Genomic DNA, 21,612 nt, shown 5'->3' with positions numbered 1-21,612 from the left:
ATATCGATTACACACACACACACACATGGGGGTATATCGATTACACACACACACACACATGGGGGTATATCGATTACACACACACACACATGGGGGTATATCGATTACACACACACACACACATGGGGGTATATCGATTACACACACACACACACATGGGGGTATATCGATTACACACACACACACACATGGGAATATATCGATTACACACACACACACACATGAGGGTATATCGATTACACACACACACACATGGGAATATATCGATTACACACTCACACGCACACATGGGAATATCTCGATTACACACACACACACACATGGGGGTATATCGATTACACACAACACACACATGGGGGTATATCGATTACACACACACACACATGGGGGTATATCGATTACACACACACACACACATGGGGGTATATCGATTACACACACACACACACATGGGGGTATATCGATTACACACACACACACACATGGGAATATATCGATTACACACACACACACACATGAGGGTATATCGATTACACACACACACACACATGGGAATATATCGATTACACACACACACACACACATATACACATGGGAATATATCGATTACACACACACACATACATGGGGGTATATCGATTACACATACACACACACATATATACACATGGGAATATATCGATTACACACGCACACACTTGGGAATATATCGATTACACACACACATACACACATATACACATGGGAATATATCGATTACACACACACACATACATGGGGGTATATCGATTACACACACACACACATATACACATGGGAATATATCGATTACACACACACACACATGGGAATATATCGATTACACACACACACATGGGAATATATCGATTACACACACACACACATGGGAATATATCGATTACACACACACACACATGGGGATATATCGATTACACACACACACACATGGGGGTATATCGATTACACACACACACACACATGGGGGTATATCGATTACACACACACACACATGGGGGTATATCGATTACACACACACACACACATGGGGGTATATCGATTACACACACACACACACATGGGGGTATATCGATTACACACACACACACACATGGGAATATATCGATTACACACACACACACACATGAGGGTATATCGATTACACACACACACACACATGGGAATATATCGATTACACACACACACGCACACATGGGAATATATCGATTACACACACACACACAGATGGGGGTATATCGATTACACACACACACACACATGGGGGTATATCGATTACACACACACACACACATGGGGGTATATCGATTACACACACACACACACATGGGGGTATATCGATTACACACACACACACACATGGGAATATATCGATTACACACACACACACACATGAGGGTATATCGATTACACACACACACACACATGGGAATATATCGATTACACACACACACACACACATATACACATGGGAATATATCGATTACACACACACACACACACATATACACATGGGAATATATCGATTACACACACACACATACATGGAGGTATATCGATTACACATACACACACACATATATACACATGGGAATATATCGATTACACACACACACACTTGGGAATATATCGATTACACACACACATACACACATATACACATGGGAATATATCGATTACACACACACACATACATGGGGGTATATCGATTACACACACACACACATATACACATGGGAATATATCGATTACACACACACACACATGGGAATATATCAATTACACACACACACACACACACATGGGAATATATTGATTACACACACACACACATGGGAATATATCGATTACACACACACACACACATGGGGGTATATCGATTACACACACACACACATGGGGGTTTATCGATTACACACACACACACATGGGGGTATAGCGATTACATACACACACTCATGAGGGTATAGCGATTACACACACACACACATGGGAATATATCGATTACACACACACACACATGGGGGTATATCGACTACACACACACACACATGGGGGTATATCGATTACACACACACACACACACATGGGAATATATCGATTACACACACACACACATGGGGGTATATCGCTTACACACACACACACATGGGGGTATATCGATTACACACACACACACATGGGGGTATATCGATTACACACATACACACATGGGGTTATATCGATTACACACACACACACACACATGGGGGCATATCGATTACACACACACACACATGGGGGTATATCGATTACACACACACACACATGGGGGTATAGCGATTACACACACACACACACACACATATACACATGGGAATATATCGATTACACACACACACACATGGGGGTATATCGATTACACACACACACACACATGGGGGTATATCGATTACACACACACACACACATGGGGGTATAGCGATTACACACACACACACACATATACACATGGGAATATATCGATTACACACACACACACACATATACACATGGGAATATATCGATTACACACACACACACATGGGGTAAATCGATTACACACACACACATACATGGGGATATATCGATTACACACACACAAACACATGGGGTTATAGCGCTTACACACACACACACACACATATACACATGGGAATATATCGATTACAAACACACACACATGGGGGTATATCGATTACACACACACACACACACAAATACACACAGATGGGGATATATCGATTAAACCATCGTCATAGGCAGTCCCTTGAATCGAGGATGACTTGCTTCCACGTCAAAAAAGTTCACAGGTGTTTCAATGAAGAATCTAAAATTCCAGTACCGAACTATATCCTGAAGGGTGGAAGATGTCTGTGCGTGGATTTCTTTTAATGTGTGGTGACCGTTGCACACCAGCCACCACACGGGCTTGACAGAGCTAGGTCCTGGTCCAGTAACAAGGATTAAACAAGACGACTGGAGACCAGCTCTGCTGCATGGACCTAGTGCGCCCACATATCGCAGTGCGGCCTGGCCCATGCTGCCCCTGGGCCCTCGCCTCTCCTGGGCAACGAACTCATGCCTCTCCTGAGCTCCAACCACTTCCCTCTACAATCTCTCACCGCTCCTTGACCCCGACCTCACCGCTCCTGCAGTACCTGCCCAGGTTCCAATCACCGACCTGGACCTTGATGACATCCCTTTTCACTGCCGTTGCTCTCCTGCTCCAGCATGTGCTGCTACTTCTGCTCCCCGGCCTGCTCCGATGGTGCTCGCAGGCCGGGGGCCACTCAGCCTGCTGGGCTAGGCCGACACGCTGCTCCTTCCGCTCCCTGGCCTGCTCTCACACACACACACATACATGGGGATATATCCATTACACACACACACACACACACACACACACACACACACACATGGGGATATATCCATTACACACACACACACACACACATACATGGGGATATATCCATTACACACAGACACATGCGCAGGGATATATCAATACATCATCATCATAGGCAATCCCTCGGAATCGAGGAAGACTTGCTTCCATTCTTAGAATGAGTCCTTAGGTGCTGAACAGTCCAATACGAGAACCACAGTCCCTGTCACAGGTGGGACAGATAGTCGATGTGTGAAAGGGTGGGTGGGACAGTTTTGCCGCACGCTCCTTCCGCTGCCTGCGCTTGATTTCTGCATGCTTTCGGTGACGAGACTCGAGGTACTCAGCGCCCTCCCGGATGCAATTCCCCCACTTAGGGCGGTCTTTGGCCAGGGACTCCCAGGTGTTGGTGGAGATGTTGCACTTTATCAGGGAGGCTTTGAGGGTGTCCTTGTAACGTTTCCTCTGCCCACCTTTGGCTCGCTTGCCATGAAGGAGCTCCTAGTAGAGCGCTTGCTTTGGGTGTCTCGTGTCTGACATGCGAACAATGTGACCCGCCCAGCGGAGCTGATCGAATGTGGTCAGTGCTTCAATGCTGGGAATGTTGGCCTGGTCGAGGACGCTAATGTTGGTGCATCTGTCCTCCCAGGGGATTTGTAGGATCTTGCGGAGACATCATTGGTGGTATTTCTCCAGCGACTTGAGGTGTCTACTGTACATGGTCCATACTCTGAGCCATACAGGAGGATGGGTATTACTACAGCTCTGTAGACCATGAGCTTGGTGGTAGATTTGAGGGCCTGGTCTTCGAACACTATTTTCCTCAGGCAGCCAAAGGCTGCACTAGCACACTGAAGGCAGTGTTGAATTTCGTCATGAATGTATGCTCTTGTTGATAAGAGGCTCCCGAGGTATGGGAAATAGTCCACGTTGTCCAGGGCCATGCCATGGATCTTCATGACTGGGGGCAGTGCTGTGCAGCGAGGACAGACTGGTGGAGGACCTTTGTCTTACTGATGTTTAGCGTAAGGCCCATGCTTTCGTACGCCTCAGTAAACATGTCGACTATGACCTGGAGTTCAGCCTCTGTATGTGCGCAGACGCAGGCATCATCCGTGTCCTGTAGCTCAATAACTTCGGGTGGTCTTGGACCTGGCCTGGAGACGGCGAAGGTTCAACAAGTTCCCACTTGTTCTGTAGTTTAGTTCCACTCCAGCGGGGAGCTTGTTGATTGCGGTCGAGCATGGCAACGTGGAAGATTGAGAAGAGGGTTGGGGCGATGACACAGCCCTGTTTGACCCCGGTCCAGACGTGGATTGGGTCTGTAGCGGATCCGTTGGTATGGATCACGGCCTGCATGTTGTCATGGGCACATATCTATTACACACACACACACAAGGGGATATATCGATTACACACACACACACACACACACGGGGGTATATCAATTACACACACATACACGGGGATATATCAATTACACACACACATACACGGGGATATACCAATTATACACTCGCACACACACATGGGGATATATTGATTACACACACACACACACACATGGGGATATATCCATTACACACACACACACACGGGGATATAGCGATTACACACACACACACACACACATATACACATGGGAATATAGCGATTACACACACACATGAGGATCCAGCGATTACACACACATACACACACACACACACACACACACACACATGGGGACATATCGATTACACACACATACACACACACACGGAGATATATCGATTACACACACACACACACACACATGGGGTATATCAATTACACACACACACATGGGGACATAGCGATTATACACACGCACGAGGATACAACGATTACACACTCACACACACATACTCACACATGGGGTTATATCGATTACACACACACACACATACACACACATGGGGACATATAGAAACATAGAAACATAGAAAATAGGTGCAGGAGTAGGCCATTTGGCCCTTCGAGCCTGCACCACCATTCAATATGATCATGGCTGATCATTCACCTCAGTACCCCTTTTCTGCTTTTTCTCCATACCCCTTGATACCTTTAGCCATAAGGGCCATATCTAACTCCCCCTTGAATATATCCAATGAACTGGCATTAATGACTCTAAGTGGCAGGGAATTCCACAGGTTAACAACTCTCTGAGTGAAGAAGTTTCTCCTCATCTCAGTCCTAAATGGCCTACCCCTTATCCTAAGACTGTGTGCCTGGTTCTGGACTTCCCCAACATCGGGAACATTCTTCCCGCATCTAACCTGTCCCGTCCCGTCAGAATCTTATACGTTTCTATGAGATCCCCTCTCATCCTTCTAAACACCAGTGTATAAAGGCCCAGTTTATCCAGTCTCTCCTCATATGTCAGTCCAGCCATCCCGGAAATCAGTCTGGTGAACCTTCGCTGCACTCGCTCAATAGCAAGAATGTCCTTCCTCAGATTAGGAGACCAAAACTGAACACAATATTCCAGGTGAGGCCTCACCAAGGCCCTGTACAATTGCAGTAAGAAGGCAAATGGCATGATGGCCTTCATACCTAGGGGGTTTAACATTTAAACCCCCTAGGTATGAAGGCCAACATGCCATTTGCCTTCTTCACTGCCTGCTGCACCTGCATGCCAACTTTCAATGACTGATGAACCGTGACACCCAGGTCTCGTTGCACCTCCCCTTTTCCCAATCTGCCACCATTCAGATAATATTCTGCCTTCATGTTTTTGCCACAAAAGTGGATAACCTCACATTCATCCACATTATATTGCATCTGCCATGCATTTGCCCACTCACCTAACCTGTCCAAATCACCCTGCAGCCTCTTAGCATCCTCCTCACAGCTCACACCGCTACCCAGTTTAGTGTCATCTGCAAACTTGGAGATATTACACTCAATTCCTTCATCCAAATCATTAATGTATATTGTAAAGAGCTGGAGTCCCAGCACTGAGCCCTGCGGCACTCCACGAGTCACTGCCTCCCATTCCGAAAAGGACTCGTTTATCCCGACTCTCTGCTTCCTGTCTGCCAACCAATTCTCTATCTACGCCAGTACATTACCCCCAATACCATGTGCTTAGATTTTGCACACCCATCTCTTATGTGGGACCTTGTCAAAGGCCTTTTGAAAGTCCAAATACACCACATCCACTGGTTCTCCCTTGTCCACTCTACTGGAAACATCCTCAAAAAATTCTAGAAGATTTGTCAAGCATGATTTCCCTTTCATAAATCCATGCTGACTTGCGCTGCTATTTCATCCTTAATAATTGATTACAACATTTTCCCCACTACTAATGTCAGACTACCGATCTATAATTACCCGTTTTCTCTCTCCCTCCTTTTTTAAAAAGTGGTGTTACATTTGCTACCCTCCAGCCCATAGGAACTGATCCAAAAGTCGATAGACTGTTGGGAAATGATCACCAATGCATCCACTATTTCTAGGGCCACCTCCTTAAGTACTCTGGGATGCAGGCAATCAGGCCCCAGGGATTTATCGGCCTTCAATCCCATCAATTTCCCCAATAAAATTTCCCGCTTAATAAGGATATCCTTCAGTTCCTCCTTCTCACTAGACCCTCGGTCCCCTAGTACATCCGGAAGGTCATTTGTGTCTTCCTTCATGAAGACAGAACCAAAGTATTTGTTCAATTGGTCTGTCATTTCTTTGTTCCCCATTATAAATTCACCCGAGTCCGACTGCAAGGGACCTACGTTTGTCTTCACTCACCTTTTTCTCTTCACATATCTATAGAAGCTTTTGCACTCAGTTTTTATGTTCCTGGCAAGCTTCCTCTCGTGTTCTACGTTTACACACACACACACACACACACACACACACACATGGGGATATAGCGATTACACACACACACAAGGATACAACGATTACACACACACACACAGACATGGGGATATATCGATTACACACAAACACACACACACACACATGGGGATATATAAATCCAGCGATTTGTGGTGTTTTCTGTACATGGTCCATGCCTCTGATCCATACAGGAGGGCGGGTATTACTACAGCCCTGTAGACCATGAGCTTGGTGGTAGATTTGAGGGCCTGGTCTCCGAACACTCTTTTCCTCAGGCGGCCGAAGTCTGAACTGGCGCACTGGAGGCGGTGTTGAATCTCCACATCAATGTCTGCTCTTGTTGATAAGAGGCTCCCGAGGTATGGGAAATGGTCCACGTTGTCGAGGGCCGCGCCGTGAATATTGATGACTGGGGGGCAGTGCTGTGTGGCGAGGACAGGTTGGTGGAGGACCTTTGTCTTATGGATGTTAAGCGTAAGGTCCATGCTTTCATATGCCTCGGTAAATACATCGACTATATCCTGGAGTTCAGCCTCAGAATGTGCACAGACGCAGGCGTCATCCGCGTACTGTAGCTCGGCGACAGAGGTTGGGGTGATCTTGGACGTGGCCTGGAGGCAGCATAGGTTAAACAGCTTCCCACTGGTTCTGTAGTTTAGTTCCACTCCAGCGGGGAGCTTCTTGACTGTGAGGTGGGGCATGGCAGCGAGGAAAATTGAGAAGAGGGTTCGAGCAATGACGCAGCCCTGTTTGACCCCGGTCCAGACGTGGATTGGGTCTGTAATGGATCAGTTGGTAAGGATGAAATCCGCACTGTGATTCCAGGAGGAGCTCCTTGGCCACAGGGAGAAAACGGTTGAGGAGGACTCTGGCGACAACTTTCCCAGTGGCTGATAGCAGGGAGATTCCCCTATAGTTGCAGCCGTCGGACTTGTCCCCTTTTTAAAAGATGGTCACGATCACTGCATCTCTGAGATTTCCCGGCATGCTCTCCTCCCTCCAGATTAGAGAGATGAGGTCATGTGTCCGCGCCAACAGTGCCTCTCCGCCATACTTCAGTGCCTCAGCAGGGATTCCATCCGTGCCAGCAGCCTTGTTATTCTTGAGCTGTTTTATGATTTTGCCAACCTCATGCAACATTATCGATTACACACATTCACACACACATACACACACACACACATACACATACACACACACAGAGTGATATATCGCTTACACACACACACACACACACATACACACACGGGATATGTCGATTACACATACATACACGGGGATTTATCAATTACACACACACACACATGGGGATATATCAATTACACACACAAATGAGGATATATCAATTACACACACACACACACACATTGGGTTACACTGATTATGCTCGCACACACATGGGGATATATCGCTTACACACACACATGGGGACATATCGATTACACACACACACACATGCAGATATATAGATCACACACACACACACACACACATATGGGGATATATCGCTTACACACACACAGGAGGATATATCAATTACACACACACACATATATATCGATTACACACACATTCACATGGGGATATAATGATTGCACACATACACACACACACACACGCACACGGGGATGTATCGATGAAACACATATATGGGGATATATCGATTACACACACACACATGGGGATATAATGATTGCACACACACATACACACACACACACATGGGGATGTATCGATTATACACACACATGGGGATATATCGATTACACAAACACTTTATTCATTAAAGTGGGATATATCATGCACAGTTGTTTTATATGTATTACACTCAGATAAATCACACTGATTTGTTAAGTCAAATACACCAGGATATATCACAGACTCCCATGTTACATAGATTACACTGGGATATATTGCACACAGCTCGTTTTGTAGATTACAATAGGATATATAATTCACATTTCTGTTATATTTATTACAATACAATACACATATGTAGAACATACCGTGACTCAGTTCTTTAATGTGGATTATTCTGGTGATATACAACTCACAAATTTGTTTTTAAGTTTACACTGGTGATCTATCACTTAATGCTCTCTGATAGTGGTTGCATCAAAATATATCACTCTGTTATATAGATTGTATTGGGTTCGATCACTCAGAGTTCTGTTATGGAATTTACACTGAAATATATCACACTGAGTTACATCGGGTTATATCACATTCAGTTCTTTTTTATAGATCAAATTGCAATATTTCACATAAAATTCTGTCATACAGATTACACGTGGGAATATCACACCCAGTTCTGTTAGAGAAATTAAACTGGGATACATCATTCATAGCCCTGTTATATAGATCACACGAGCTATATCATACAGTGTAGTCTTTTATAGATTGTACCAGGATATATCACAGACAATTCTGTTATATAAACTACATTGGGATATATCATTCACAGCGTACTCTTTTATAAATTACACTGGAATATATCATTCACAGCCCTGTTATATAGATTGCACTGGGCCGTATCACACATAGCGTATTATTTTATAGATTGCACCAGGATGTACTACATGTAGTTCTGTTACATAGAATGCACCAAATTATATCACCCAGAGTTCTGTTCAGTAGATTACACTCCGATATCTTACACACAGTTCTGTTTTATAGATTACACAGGAATGTATCACTCAAAGTTCTCTTATTCAAATTACACTGCAATATTTCACACATATTTCAGTGATATAGATTAAACCGATGTCACAGCGATGTTATATAGATATATATATAATAGTCTACTTTACGCTGGGATACATCATTCACAGTTCTTTTATATACAATATTCTGGGATAGCTTTGTGACATAGATTACACTCCGATATCTCATTCACAGTTCTGTTATGCAGATTAGAGTGGGTTATATCATTCACAGTTCATTACATAGATTATTCTGGGTATATCACTCATAGCTTTGTAATATAGATTATACCGGGGTATATCACTCTTTTATAGATTGCACCAGGATATATAACACACAACTCTATTATAGAGTACACTGTAATATCTCCTGACTCATCCTTCTAATATATAGATTACACTGGGATATATCACTCACAATTCTGTTTATAGAATACACTAGGATATGTCTCTCACCGCTCTGTTATATAGATTACACCAAGTTATATCACATATAGTTATGTACTAGGGAATGCATAGGCATATAACAATCAAAGTTCTATAATATAGATTACACTGGGATATATAACAGCTCTTTTGTACAGATTATAGAAAATATAGCCCACATTTCTGATTTGCCGATCACACTGCGAGACCTCACACACAGTTCTGTATTATAAATTATACTGGAATATATTACACAGACAACTCTGGACATAGGTTACACTGGAGTATATCACACACATTTCTCTTGTATATATTACACGGGGTATCTCACACACAGTTCTATTATATTGATAGCATATGGATATATCACAAACATTATATGGATAACACTTGGGTATATCACACATAGTTATATAGATAACACTGGGGTATATTAAACACAGTTATATAGATAATACTGGGGTATATCACACACAGTTATATAGATAACATGGGGTTAATCACTCACAGTTATATAGATTAAACTCGGATATTTCATGCACAGTGCGTTGTATGGATTACACTGTGATATGTCACACTGATTTGTTATGTTGATTACACGAGCATATATCACACAGAGTTCTGATATATAGATTACAGTATATCCACATTTCTGTTATATTGATCACAATGCAATACATCAAATATATAGGTAGCACTGAGATATATAACTCATAGTTCTGCAATATTACAACTGTGATGTATCACACATAGTTATATCCATTAGACCATGATATATCACACACAGTTCTATTACATAGGTTACACTGGGATTTGATATTCAGCTTTGCTATCTCGATTACACTGGAATATATCGCACACAGCTCTGTTATATGGATTAAACGTAACTATATCACACACAGATATGTTATAGAGTGTTGCAAGATGATTGGTTGATGAGGGCCTTGATCCCTGAGTAAGGGATGGCCCTTTAAGAAACCTCACCTTTAAGTAGAAGTGTATGGCCCCTTTTAGAAACTCGCCTTAAAATGGTAATTGCAACTGGCATGGGGGGTGACTTTCCTGATGATTCTATAATGACTTTCGGAAACTGAATGAGGGATCCAAATTCGATGTTTACCCGATCCCCCGGGTGGATGGGTTGATTGGGGAAAGCCAATTATCTCACTACCTTAGATCTGACCACAGGATATTGGCATATCCCTTTAACAGAGTCCACAAAAGAGAAAATGGTTTTTGTGGCTCCCGAGGGCTCTACCAGTGCACTGTCATGCCTTTTCGATTGCCTGGGGCTAAGTACTGAGGCTTCATACTTGGTATGTGACAGCATACTTGGATGACCTCATCACCTATAGTACAGACTAGGGTTCACAGTTACCTAAGGTAGAGGCTGTATCAGACAGCCTGATGATATTTAGGCTCATGCCAAATCCAAAGAAGTGACACAATGGGTTGTCTGAGACCAAATACCTCGGATGTGTACACCTTATGAGGCAGGGTGGTGAAGCCTTAGGTAAACAAAGTGGGTGCCAACAATTTATTCCGGACTTTGCTACCCGAGTTGCCTTCCCTCCATCCCATTACCGACCTGACTAAAGCAAAGGCACCAAACATGGTACGGTGAACTCTGGGGTGGAGGCTGCTTACAGTGGGCTGAGCCAAGCGCTGTGTAATAGTCCTGTGCTCGTGGTCCCAGACTTTAGTCAAAAATTTGCTTTATAAACTGATGCCTCAAAGGTGGGATTGGGAGCTGTACTCTTTCAAATGGTTGAGAGTGGAACATCCCGTGCTCTCCCTGAGCAGGAACATTTTGCCAAGGGAGCAACGCTATACTACATTAGAGAAGAGGTGCCTATTAATTCAATAGAAACCTTAAGGTACGACCTATTGGGCCACCAGTTTCTTAGAGTAACCCATCACACGCCTCGCAAATGGATGCAGTCTACCAAAGGAAAAAATGCCCATGTTACCCGGTGAATTTTGTCACTCTAGCCCTATTGGTTTGCGGTGGAACACTGGGCAGGTGTAGCTCATTGGAACGCTGCTGAACTCTTCCGAGCATACAGCCTCGCGGCCTGTGACGATGGCTCCACGCTGGGGGGGGGGAATGTGTAGCAGGGTCATTGAGGACTGGTATTCAGCCATAGGCTGATGAAGGCCCTGATCCTTGAGTAAGGGTATTGCCCCTTTAAGAACCTCACCTTTAAAACTGCAACTGGAGTGGGAGGAGATTTTCCCCAGCCAGCTGAGCATAAAAGGGCATGGCTCAAGAGAAGCGAGGGTGGGAGTTGGGAAGTTTTCTAGGTATTGTTTAATCCAATGTACTGAGTGGTCTTGTGTTATGGCAATTACAAATAGTGCTTGAATCTTGGATGGTATGAGGACTACTGTTTGTGGGAGAAATGAGGCTCTGAGATGCTGGGACCATGCAACAACAGATTACACTGGGATATATCACACACAGTTGTTATATACATTACAATGGGATACATCGACAGTTATATAGATAACAATCTCATAATGTTCTTCTTTATAGATTACACCACGATGCATCACATTCTGTTCTGTTACATAGAATACAGTGGGATTGAACACATAAATTCTAGTATTTAAACCATACCAGGATAGATTACACACAGGCTGATGTTTATAGATTACATTGGTAAATATGGCACACAGTTCTGTTAAATAGATTACACCAGGATATCTCACACAGTTCTAATATAGATTACACCGGGATATATCACACACAATTTTGCTATATTGATTACAGTAAGAAAAATGACTTGTAGTTCTGCAAAAAAGATTACAATGGGATATATCACAGAGTTCTGTTGTTAAGAAGACACTGTTATATCACAAGCAGCTCTGATATATAGATTACACTGGGTCATATCACTCACAGTTCTGTTATATGGATTATAACAGGACACTATTCTGTTTTTTAGAATACATTAAGATATATCACACACATTTCCATTATATAAATTACAATGGGTTATATCACACAGAGTTGTGATAGGTTAAATAGAATGCATTTGGATTTATCACACACAGGTCTGTTACACTGGAATTAATCATTCATAGTTCTGTTACACACATCACAATATAATCTATCAGTCGCAACTCTGTTATTCACAATACACTGGGTTATATCACACGCTGTTCTGTTATTCAGAATACACTGGGTTATATCACACACCGAGCTCTGTTATTCAGAGTACACTGGGTTATATCACACACTGTTCTGATATTCAGAATACACTGGGTTATATCACACACTGTTCTGATACTCAGAATACACTGGGTTATCTCACACACCGAGCTCTTTTATTCAGAATACACTGAGATATATCACACACTGCTGTGTTATTCAGAAGACACTGGGATGTCTCACACACACAGCCCTGTTATATAGATTGCACGGTGATTTATTACACTGCTTTGTTAGATACATTACCTAAGGATATATCATGCACAATTCAGCTATTTAGATTAGAGAGGGAAAAATCACTCTTGGCTCTGTTATATACATCACACATTGTTCTGATATATAGATTACACCGGGATATATTACACGGATAGGTCATAAAGATCGTTCGATATTTGTTACTCTAAGTTCTGTAATATAGATTACAGAACTGAAAGATATACTGCGATAACTCACTAACTGGATTATACTGAATTACCTCTCTCACTGCGCTATTCTATAGATTGCACCGGGATATGTCACTCACTGTTCTGATATATAGCTTGCACCAGGGTGTATAACACACTATTCTGTTTATATATTACACTAGCATATATCAAACAGCATTCTGTTTTACAGATTACATTGGGATATTTCAATCACTGTTCTGTTATATCCCATTGTAATCTATATATCACACATAAATCTGTTAAATAGATTTCACAGGGCTATGTCACACACAGCTCAGTTTTGTGCATTACAATGGGATCTATTATCTGGTCTATGTTGCTAACTTTTCCCATCTCAGGTCATTGTAGAAATGTTCAGTTACTGTCAGTGTCCCTGGGAGCATCCTTATATAGGACAAGGGTGGTCTCGACTGTGATAGTTCACATTGTCAAATAGCCTGCCAACATTTACTGTCTAACCTCACAAAAGGAGAATAGCCAATGGCACGAGTTACTGGAGAATGAATCACACCATAGAGACCCAGCACGAGGCAGGCCTTTAACAAGGTTAAATCCCTACACACGGGGAGAGGTTAAATCCCTGCACCCAGGGGAGGGGAGGGGTTAAATCCCTAGACCTACGGAAAGGAGGAATTAAGTCCCTAGACCCAGGGAGGGGAGAGGCTAAATCCCTACACCCAGGAAGGGGAGGGGTTAAGTCCGTACACCCAGGGAGGGGAGGGGTTAAATTCCTACACAGGGGAGGGGAGGGGCTAAATCCCTACACCCAGGGAGGGTAAGGATTAAATCCCTAGACCCAGGGAGGGGAGGAGTTAAGTCCCTATAGGGAGGGGAGGGGTTAAATCCCTACACCCAGGGGAGGGGTTAAATCCCTATACCCAGGGAGGGGAGGGGTTAACTCCCTATAGGGAGGGGAGGGCTTAAGTCCCTATACCCAGGGAGGGGAGGGGTTAAGTCCCTATACCCAGGGAGGGGAGGGGCTTAGTCCCTATATCCAGGGAGGGGAGGGGTTAAGTCCCTATATCCAGGGAGGGGAGGGGTTAAGTCCCTCTACCTAGGGAGGGGAGGGGTTAAATCCCTACACCCAGGGAGGGCAGGGGTTAAATCCCTACACCCAGGGAGGGGAGGGGTTAAGTCCCTATACCCAGGGAGGGGAGGGGCTTAGTCCCTATACCCAGGGAGGGGAGGGGTTAAGTCCCTATACCCAGGGAGGGGAGGGGTTAGGTCCCTCTACCCAGGGAGGGGAGGGGTTAAATCCCTACACCCAGGGAGGGGAGGGGTTAAATCCCTACACCCAGGGGAGGGGTCAAAAGAAATAGCAGCATGGCAGGTACAGTAATAATCCATTGGATCAATCAGGGATTGTGGATGCGTGTACACGTATGTTATCAGGAAGGGATACATTGATGAAGGATTATGATATCTCCACGGGAGGTAGTGTGTAGATGAGTTATGTTGTGCTGAGTGGACGATCTCAGCTGCATCAGCGCTTTGACCTCAGTGCTCTTGGGTTAGATGGAGGGGAAGGACTGATACTCTCTATCACTATCCCGTGACCCCGCTGGAAAGTGTGTGCATTGGCCTCTGGGTATCAGCTGAGCACATGATCTGGCTCGATTGCGATGCTCTTACAAATGTGTAAGCTCACGTGAGTGGTCACTTGGTCGGGGGGAGGGGAAGGAAGGGGCTGGAAGGGAGGGAGTGGAGGGACAGTGTAAGGGAAGCCCAAACAAGAATCAGTACCTTTAGAAGAGGAGGCGGGTAAGGGTGAGTCAGAGAAAAGAGGGAGGGACAAATAGCCAAGCAAACCCCAAACCCCAAAAAGCTGCTTTAACACAAGATAGGTGCACAACATCAGCGGTGATGCTTGCCGTGTACAAATAAAGCCTTGTGCTCTTGTCCAGACTGAAAGGTATCCTTGTAATAGAAGATGGCATACTTGCTGTCACAGTGTATCTGGTACCGAGGCTCCTGCATCAATATCTAGTCATGAGCGTCCCACTGGGACCCCAGCCTCCTTGGAGGTCATGGAAAACAAAATCAATAGCTATTCTGTGCTGCCAACAATCAACTCATTTCAAACAAAGACAGGCAATTTATTAAATGATTCAAACACAGAATACAAGGATCCGGGAGTCTCCTGAATTTAGGATAAGTATCAGTAATAAAATCCTGAGGTGGCGGGGAAAATCCTTTTTCATGTAGACTTCGATTAAAGAAACAACAAAACTGAAGTGCTGCGTCTCCCATTCAAACCCATTGATCGCTCTGAATGATCGCGGATTTATATTTAAAAGTTGTTGTCAATTATTCGAACAACAAGGATCAAGCCCCGAGACTCGGAAGGTGACTGTTTTGTAAACCCCTCTCTGCCTTCTTTTGGCTATCAAATTAATAGCCCATGGTGGAGGAGAGTGTCTAAACGTTCAGCCACCTTGCTGATAAGCGAGCTTTCCATTGAGATTTCCCCGTTTCTTCCTCGACTGATTTGTTTTGTGGTATTACTGCCATCTACCTCGCAGCCTCTCCTTTGTGGCACTTTCCACACATGAGCTCCAACAGTGAATGTCGGCTGGTTGCTCAGCCCTGAGACACATCAGTGTATGCCGTGCAGAACAGGAAAGGAGCGGTTTGATCCCAAGCCTAGGCTAAGGCAGGTGCCCTCTGCTGGAGAGCAGCAACACAGGGACCACCGTTGAATACAGTGCCCCAGAGCTACAGAGAGAAAGAAATTAGCCAAGACCCCTTTTCCTGCTCTTGTTCCTCTTTTGGATTGTGATCAGGGTGGATGTTGGGTGAGGAACGAACTGAGCTCGGAAGGGGTATTCAGAATTGACGAGCTTGCCAGCACCTCACTGTCCAGGCTCACACCTTATTGTGTAAAGATAAAGTTATGAAGGCTGCAAAAAACTGCAGGAACCCTTCCCCAACAAGTTCAAGATAAGCTTAAAGGAGAAATAGATGACAAAATGTATTCTACTTCTTCCCATTAAAATTCCTCAACCTCCCTCCCACCGCCCCCAAATTTCCCCAATTCATATGTTAGCTGGAGTCAAGCTCAGCCCAGGTACCAATACTCTCTGGGCCCAAAGGCTGTAGTTTGAAGACCTTCACTGAGGACTTGAGACTGACACTCTGTGTTGAGACAATGTTCCATCATAGGGGTGCTATCCTTTTAGATGAGATATTAAACTACCTACCTGTTCAGGTGGATGTTAATGATCTTAGGACTCTATTTGAAAAGGAGCAAGGGAGTTCTCCCTGTTTTCCTGGCCAACATTCATCCCTCAACCAATGACACGGAAAGCAGACTAATTAGAAATTTATCCCACTTACTGCTTGTGGAATCTTGTTCTGTGCCAGTTGGCTGCCATGTTTGTCTACAGAACAACAGTGACACCAACTTCAAAAGTGCTTCTTTGGCTTTGAGCAGATTGGGCCACCCTGGGGACGTGAAAGAGGCTGCAAGTTCTCTCAGTGTATTTTAAAAGCAGTTCATGTATGTGAACATGATTCGATTGTTTGGCTTAAGTTGGGCCTATCAACTGTCCCACCTTCACATGTGATCCCATCCTCACACTTCCCAATCCAACGTCACACCACGCCTGTAAACTGGGAGGGTGAATATTGGGGATTCACTTGAGCGAGCCAACGTGAGAAAAACACTCTCAGGTCTGACAGACGGGCATGAAGGGCGACAGAGGAAGAAAGGTTGAAGACTATTTTAATGCCACTTGATCTGAGTTACAGACAGTGTTTATGTTTTACTATTTGCCACACCAGTCGATGCATCAGATTCACAGCTGGCAACTAAGAATCTCACACCTGCCGTTTATGCAGCTGAAGCCAGCCCTGAGCTGCTTCTATCAGCCAGTTCTTACCATACTTGTTCCCGTCCTCGCCCTTGGCACTGATCCTTCTACCCAGGACCTGCAGGTGTTTGCCACTGGTTCGGCTGTACAGCTGGTACAGGCGCACATACTTGCGGCTCGTGTCGTCCCTCAGCCTGGTGTGATTCTCCACATGAGGCCTGAAATCCGCGTTCTCCTCCATCGAGGCCTGTGGTCACCAGAATGAGAGAGAGAGAAAGAAAGAGAGAGAGAGGTATAACATGGTACATCTCTCAGCGGTACAAACAGCACCAGCCACTACCCCGAAAAATACATTTTAGGTTGTCCTGACCCTGCACCTGGGTATTTTTGATCGAATATAGAAAAACAGGCGAGGGTGGGCGCCATTCTCCCCACTGGATTTTCCTCTATTGCCGCGGCTCAGTTGTTAGCACTCTTGGCTCAAAGTCAAAAGGTTGTGGGTTCAGGTCCCACTCCAGAGACATGAGCACAAACCTAAACTGACAATCCAGTGGCGTACCGAGGGAGTGCTGCACTGTCAGAGGCGCCATCTTCTGGGTGAGATGCTAAATAAGGCCCCGTCTTCCCTCTCAGGTCAATGTAAAAGATCCCACAGAACTATTTGAAGAAGAGCTGGCGAGTTCTTCCGATGTCCTGGCCAATATTTATTCCTCAACCAACATCAGCAAAGCAGATTATCTGGTCATTATCACACTGATATTTCACAACCTCAGGACGGCCCGAAGCACTTTACAGACAATAAAATACTTTTGTAGGAAATGTGGCCGCCAATGTGTGCACAGGAAGGCCCTGCAAACAGCAATGTGATAATGATCTGTTTTTGTGATGCCGGTTGGGGGATAAATGTTGGCTGAGAAACTCCCCTGCTCTTCTTTTCATAATGTTTTATGTTCACTTGGCAGACAGGGCTTGGTTTAGCATTTCCTCGGAAAGACTGCACTTCCGACAGTGCAGCGCTCCTTCAGTATTGCACTGGAGTGACAGCCTGGATTATGTACAAGTCTCTGGAGTGGGACATGACCCCACAACCTTCCAACAGAGCCACGAGCTGACAAGCTTCCAATCTATATTGAGGGTTAGCACAGGATAAGCACCTTTTGGTGTTTTGACATTTTGAAAATGGTAAAAGTTTGTAATTACTGTAAATATCCTGTTTGTACTGAGCATTGTTCATTTATCTGTTTAATGCTGAATAAATGATCTGATGGATTTTAGTCTGAGCCTCCATCTGATAGAGTGTGTATTCTTCTGGCTACCAGTATCCAAAGAGATCACATTGCGGCAGGTGCTGGATCCAATAACCTCGAGTCAAGACAATGGTTCTCTGTTCAAACCCTGAGCCCCACTACATTGAGCCAGAGATTGGGCAGGGTGGAGGCATACTCTGGTTTGTAGGGTCTTCCACTTGCGGGACTGGTTGATGGTTCTGATCCCATTGAAAACAAACAGCGTAAAAGAAGCAAAAAAAGGCATCACTGTGTTCTCAAAAGATAGCAATTCATTGCGATTTTTTTGCATTTCCAATGTTGGATTAATTTTATGTTGCCATATCCACCATTGCAATATTCTGCGATATTATGAGAAGGACATAAGAATGCCGAAAGATGCTCGGTGAAGCTGTATGGGATTCACTCGATACAGTATATATAGCTGTATGGGATTCACTCTATACAATATATGTAACTATTTCTTTGGTTATAAAGCACTTTGGAACATCTTGGGTCATGAAAGGTGCTATATAAATGCAAGTTCTTCCCAGTTTTCTGAAACAAAACTTTCTTTGTGTTCAGCACTAGCCTTGCATCATTGAGCCCCCTGTATATATTCTTCAATATATTCTTCTATAAGCTTGACAGAATTCGCATTACCTTTTAATTCCCATTCCCGCCCCATGGTATCTTTGGCATTCCCAATAAGGTGTCACCCATAGCTCACTGGTAGCAATCTGGTCGCTGGGTTCAAGTCCTACTCCAGAGACTTGAGCACAAAATCTAGGCTGTCACTTGAGTGCAATACTAAGGGAGTGCTGCACTGTCCCACGTGTCCTCTTTAACCCATGGACCTGTCTGCCCCCTCAGGTGGATGTAAAAGATCCCGTGACACGATCTGAGGAAGAGCAGGGGAGTTCTGTCCTAGCCGATATTTATCCCTCAACCAACATCACTAAAAACAGACGATCTGGTCATTTATTGTGTACATGCAAATCTTTTTCTTTTCAAAGGAGCCTTACAGTTGCAAAAATCTCATCAGCTTCCGGTTAGCAAATCGGGCCCGTTTATTTCCAGGAGGCAGGTGCAGAATTGGCTGGGCTTCACACGGATTTTTGCAGTCAGCCTGTTTTGATATCAAAGCCTCGCCTTTTATTTTAATTGGTGCATTTGTTGAAATATTGTTTTAAGTGGGTCTCCCAGAAGCAGACTGGCCCCCGGGTGTGCCCTCCCACTTTGCAATAAGGTATCGGAGCCACTCTCCCGGGTATGGCGGAGCAGGGCGTTTCTGATCCATAAACTATTCCGGGCTGAAAACCAAGCGTCCACATCTGGAAATATTCCAGCTATGTCGATATATATTCTCGCTCTCCACTGAGACTGTTCTTTTTGTTTTGCGGGTTGCACAATGTACAACAACCGATCCAAATGATTGCACTTTTTTAAAACAGATCAAGTATCAAATCAATGTGGGAAATTTCCATTTTGAAAAACTGCATTTTTATTATGAAAGGGAACAAATTCTTTAAATGCTTTTAATTACATTAAGTGAGACATAGCTGCTGGACAGCATTGGACTTTTTCAAGTTAGGATTCTCAGGTCAGAGATATATTCTGGGATAGAAACTGAATCGCTATTTTAAACATTCTCTAGCCCTGTCAAACATCATTTTTTATCAAACCAAGATATACTAAGTAGCTTAATAAAGGACTGGGCTTACCTTGATTCCCAAGCACAGCAGCAACACGTGAAAACATCTGGAATGGGGGAAAATGCAAACAATTAAAAGTCTCACTCCCTCACATTCACATTCTCTGCAAATTTTAATATATTAAATTCCCCCCTTTTAAAAAAAACATTAAACGTCCCTTGTTCAATAAAACAGCGTTAAAAGTAATATTAAAAGCAGAAAGTTGCAAGGTGCTTACAGGCAAATGAAGGTTGGAGAGGCCGGATTCATAGCTGCGGCTCTTCAAAGGGCAGAAATGTTTTTTAGAAAACTGATAACGATGGCAAGAGAAGAAAGAGACGGAAGCGTTTGGTCCGCCGGGCTGCCGCTCGGTGCCACCTCAGAGCTGGAGTGTGGGGCAGTCAGTCTCCCTGCTGGGACGTGGTGCTGATGCGGACAGGCAGGAGGTGTGAGAGGGTTTCAGAAGCTCCTCGCCCCGGCATCAACCAACCTTCTCTGCGGCGCCGAGAGGTGCAAGGTAGTCGCTTTCTCTTTAACCAGTCCTCCCTCGATCAATTCCAGTGAGGGACCCACCCTCAACAAACCAGCGGCTGCCTCGCAAAATACATTTCTTGAACTTAAAAAAAAAAATCCTGGATAAAAGGTGCAAGCCCGGCGAGTATTTGCCGCGACGGTCTTTATTTCCCTCTCTCTGTAGGGCTAAGGTTTATCCTCTGATCCAAGATTCGATCCTTTCTCTCTCTCTCTCTCTCT

At 44.3% G+C, this 21,612-nt stretch overlaps 1 protein-coding gene across 1 annotated transcript in view; it reads right to left on the bottom strand.

The window, feature by feature from the left end:
- Nucleotides 1–21,129, bottom strand: part of LOC139262233 (fibroblast growth factor 18-like) — a 1,004,089-nt gene extending 982,960 nt beyond the window's left edge. Inside the window, exons 1-3 of the mRNA XM_070877376.1 lie at nucleotides 21,098–21,129; nucleotides 20,890–20,926; nucleotides 17,970–18,147 (exon numbers count right to left, since the gene is read on the bottom strand). Of these exons, the coding sequence (XP_070733477.1) occupies nucleotides 17,970–18,147; nucleotides 20,890–20,926; nucleotides 21,098–21,129 (247 nt within the window). The remainder of the gene's footprint in view (nucleotides 1–17,969; nucleotides 18,148–20,889; nucleotides 20,927–21,097) is intronic.
- Between the last annotated feature and the right edge of the window lie 483 nt (nucleotides 21,130–21,612).

Source organism: Pristiophorus japonicus, chromosome 4 (genome assembly GCF_044704955.1).
Source record: "Pristiophorus japonicus isolate sPriJap1 chromosome 4, sPriJap1.hap1, whole genome shotgun sequence".
NCBI lineage: Eukaryota > Metazoa > Chordata > Chondrichthyes > Pristiophoridae > Pristiophorus > Pristiophorus japonicus.
The sequence above is the reverse complement of the archived record's forward strand: the minus strand, read 5'-3'. Positions and strand labels throughout refer to the sequence as shown.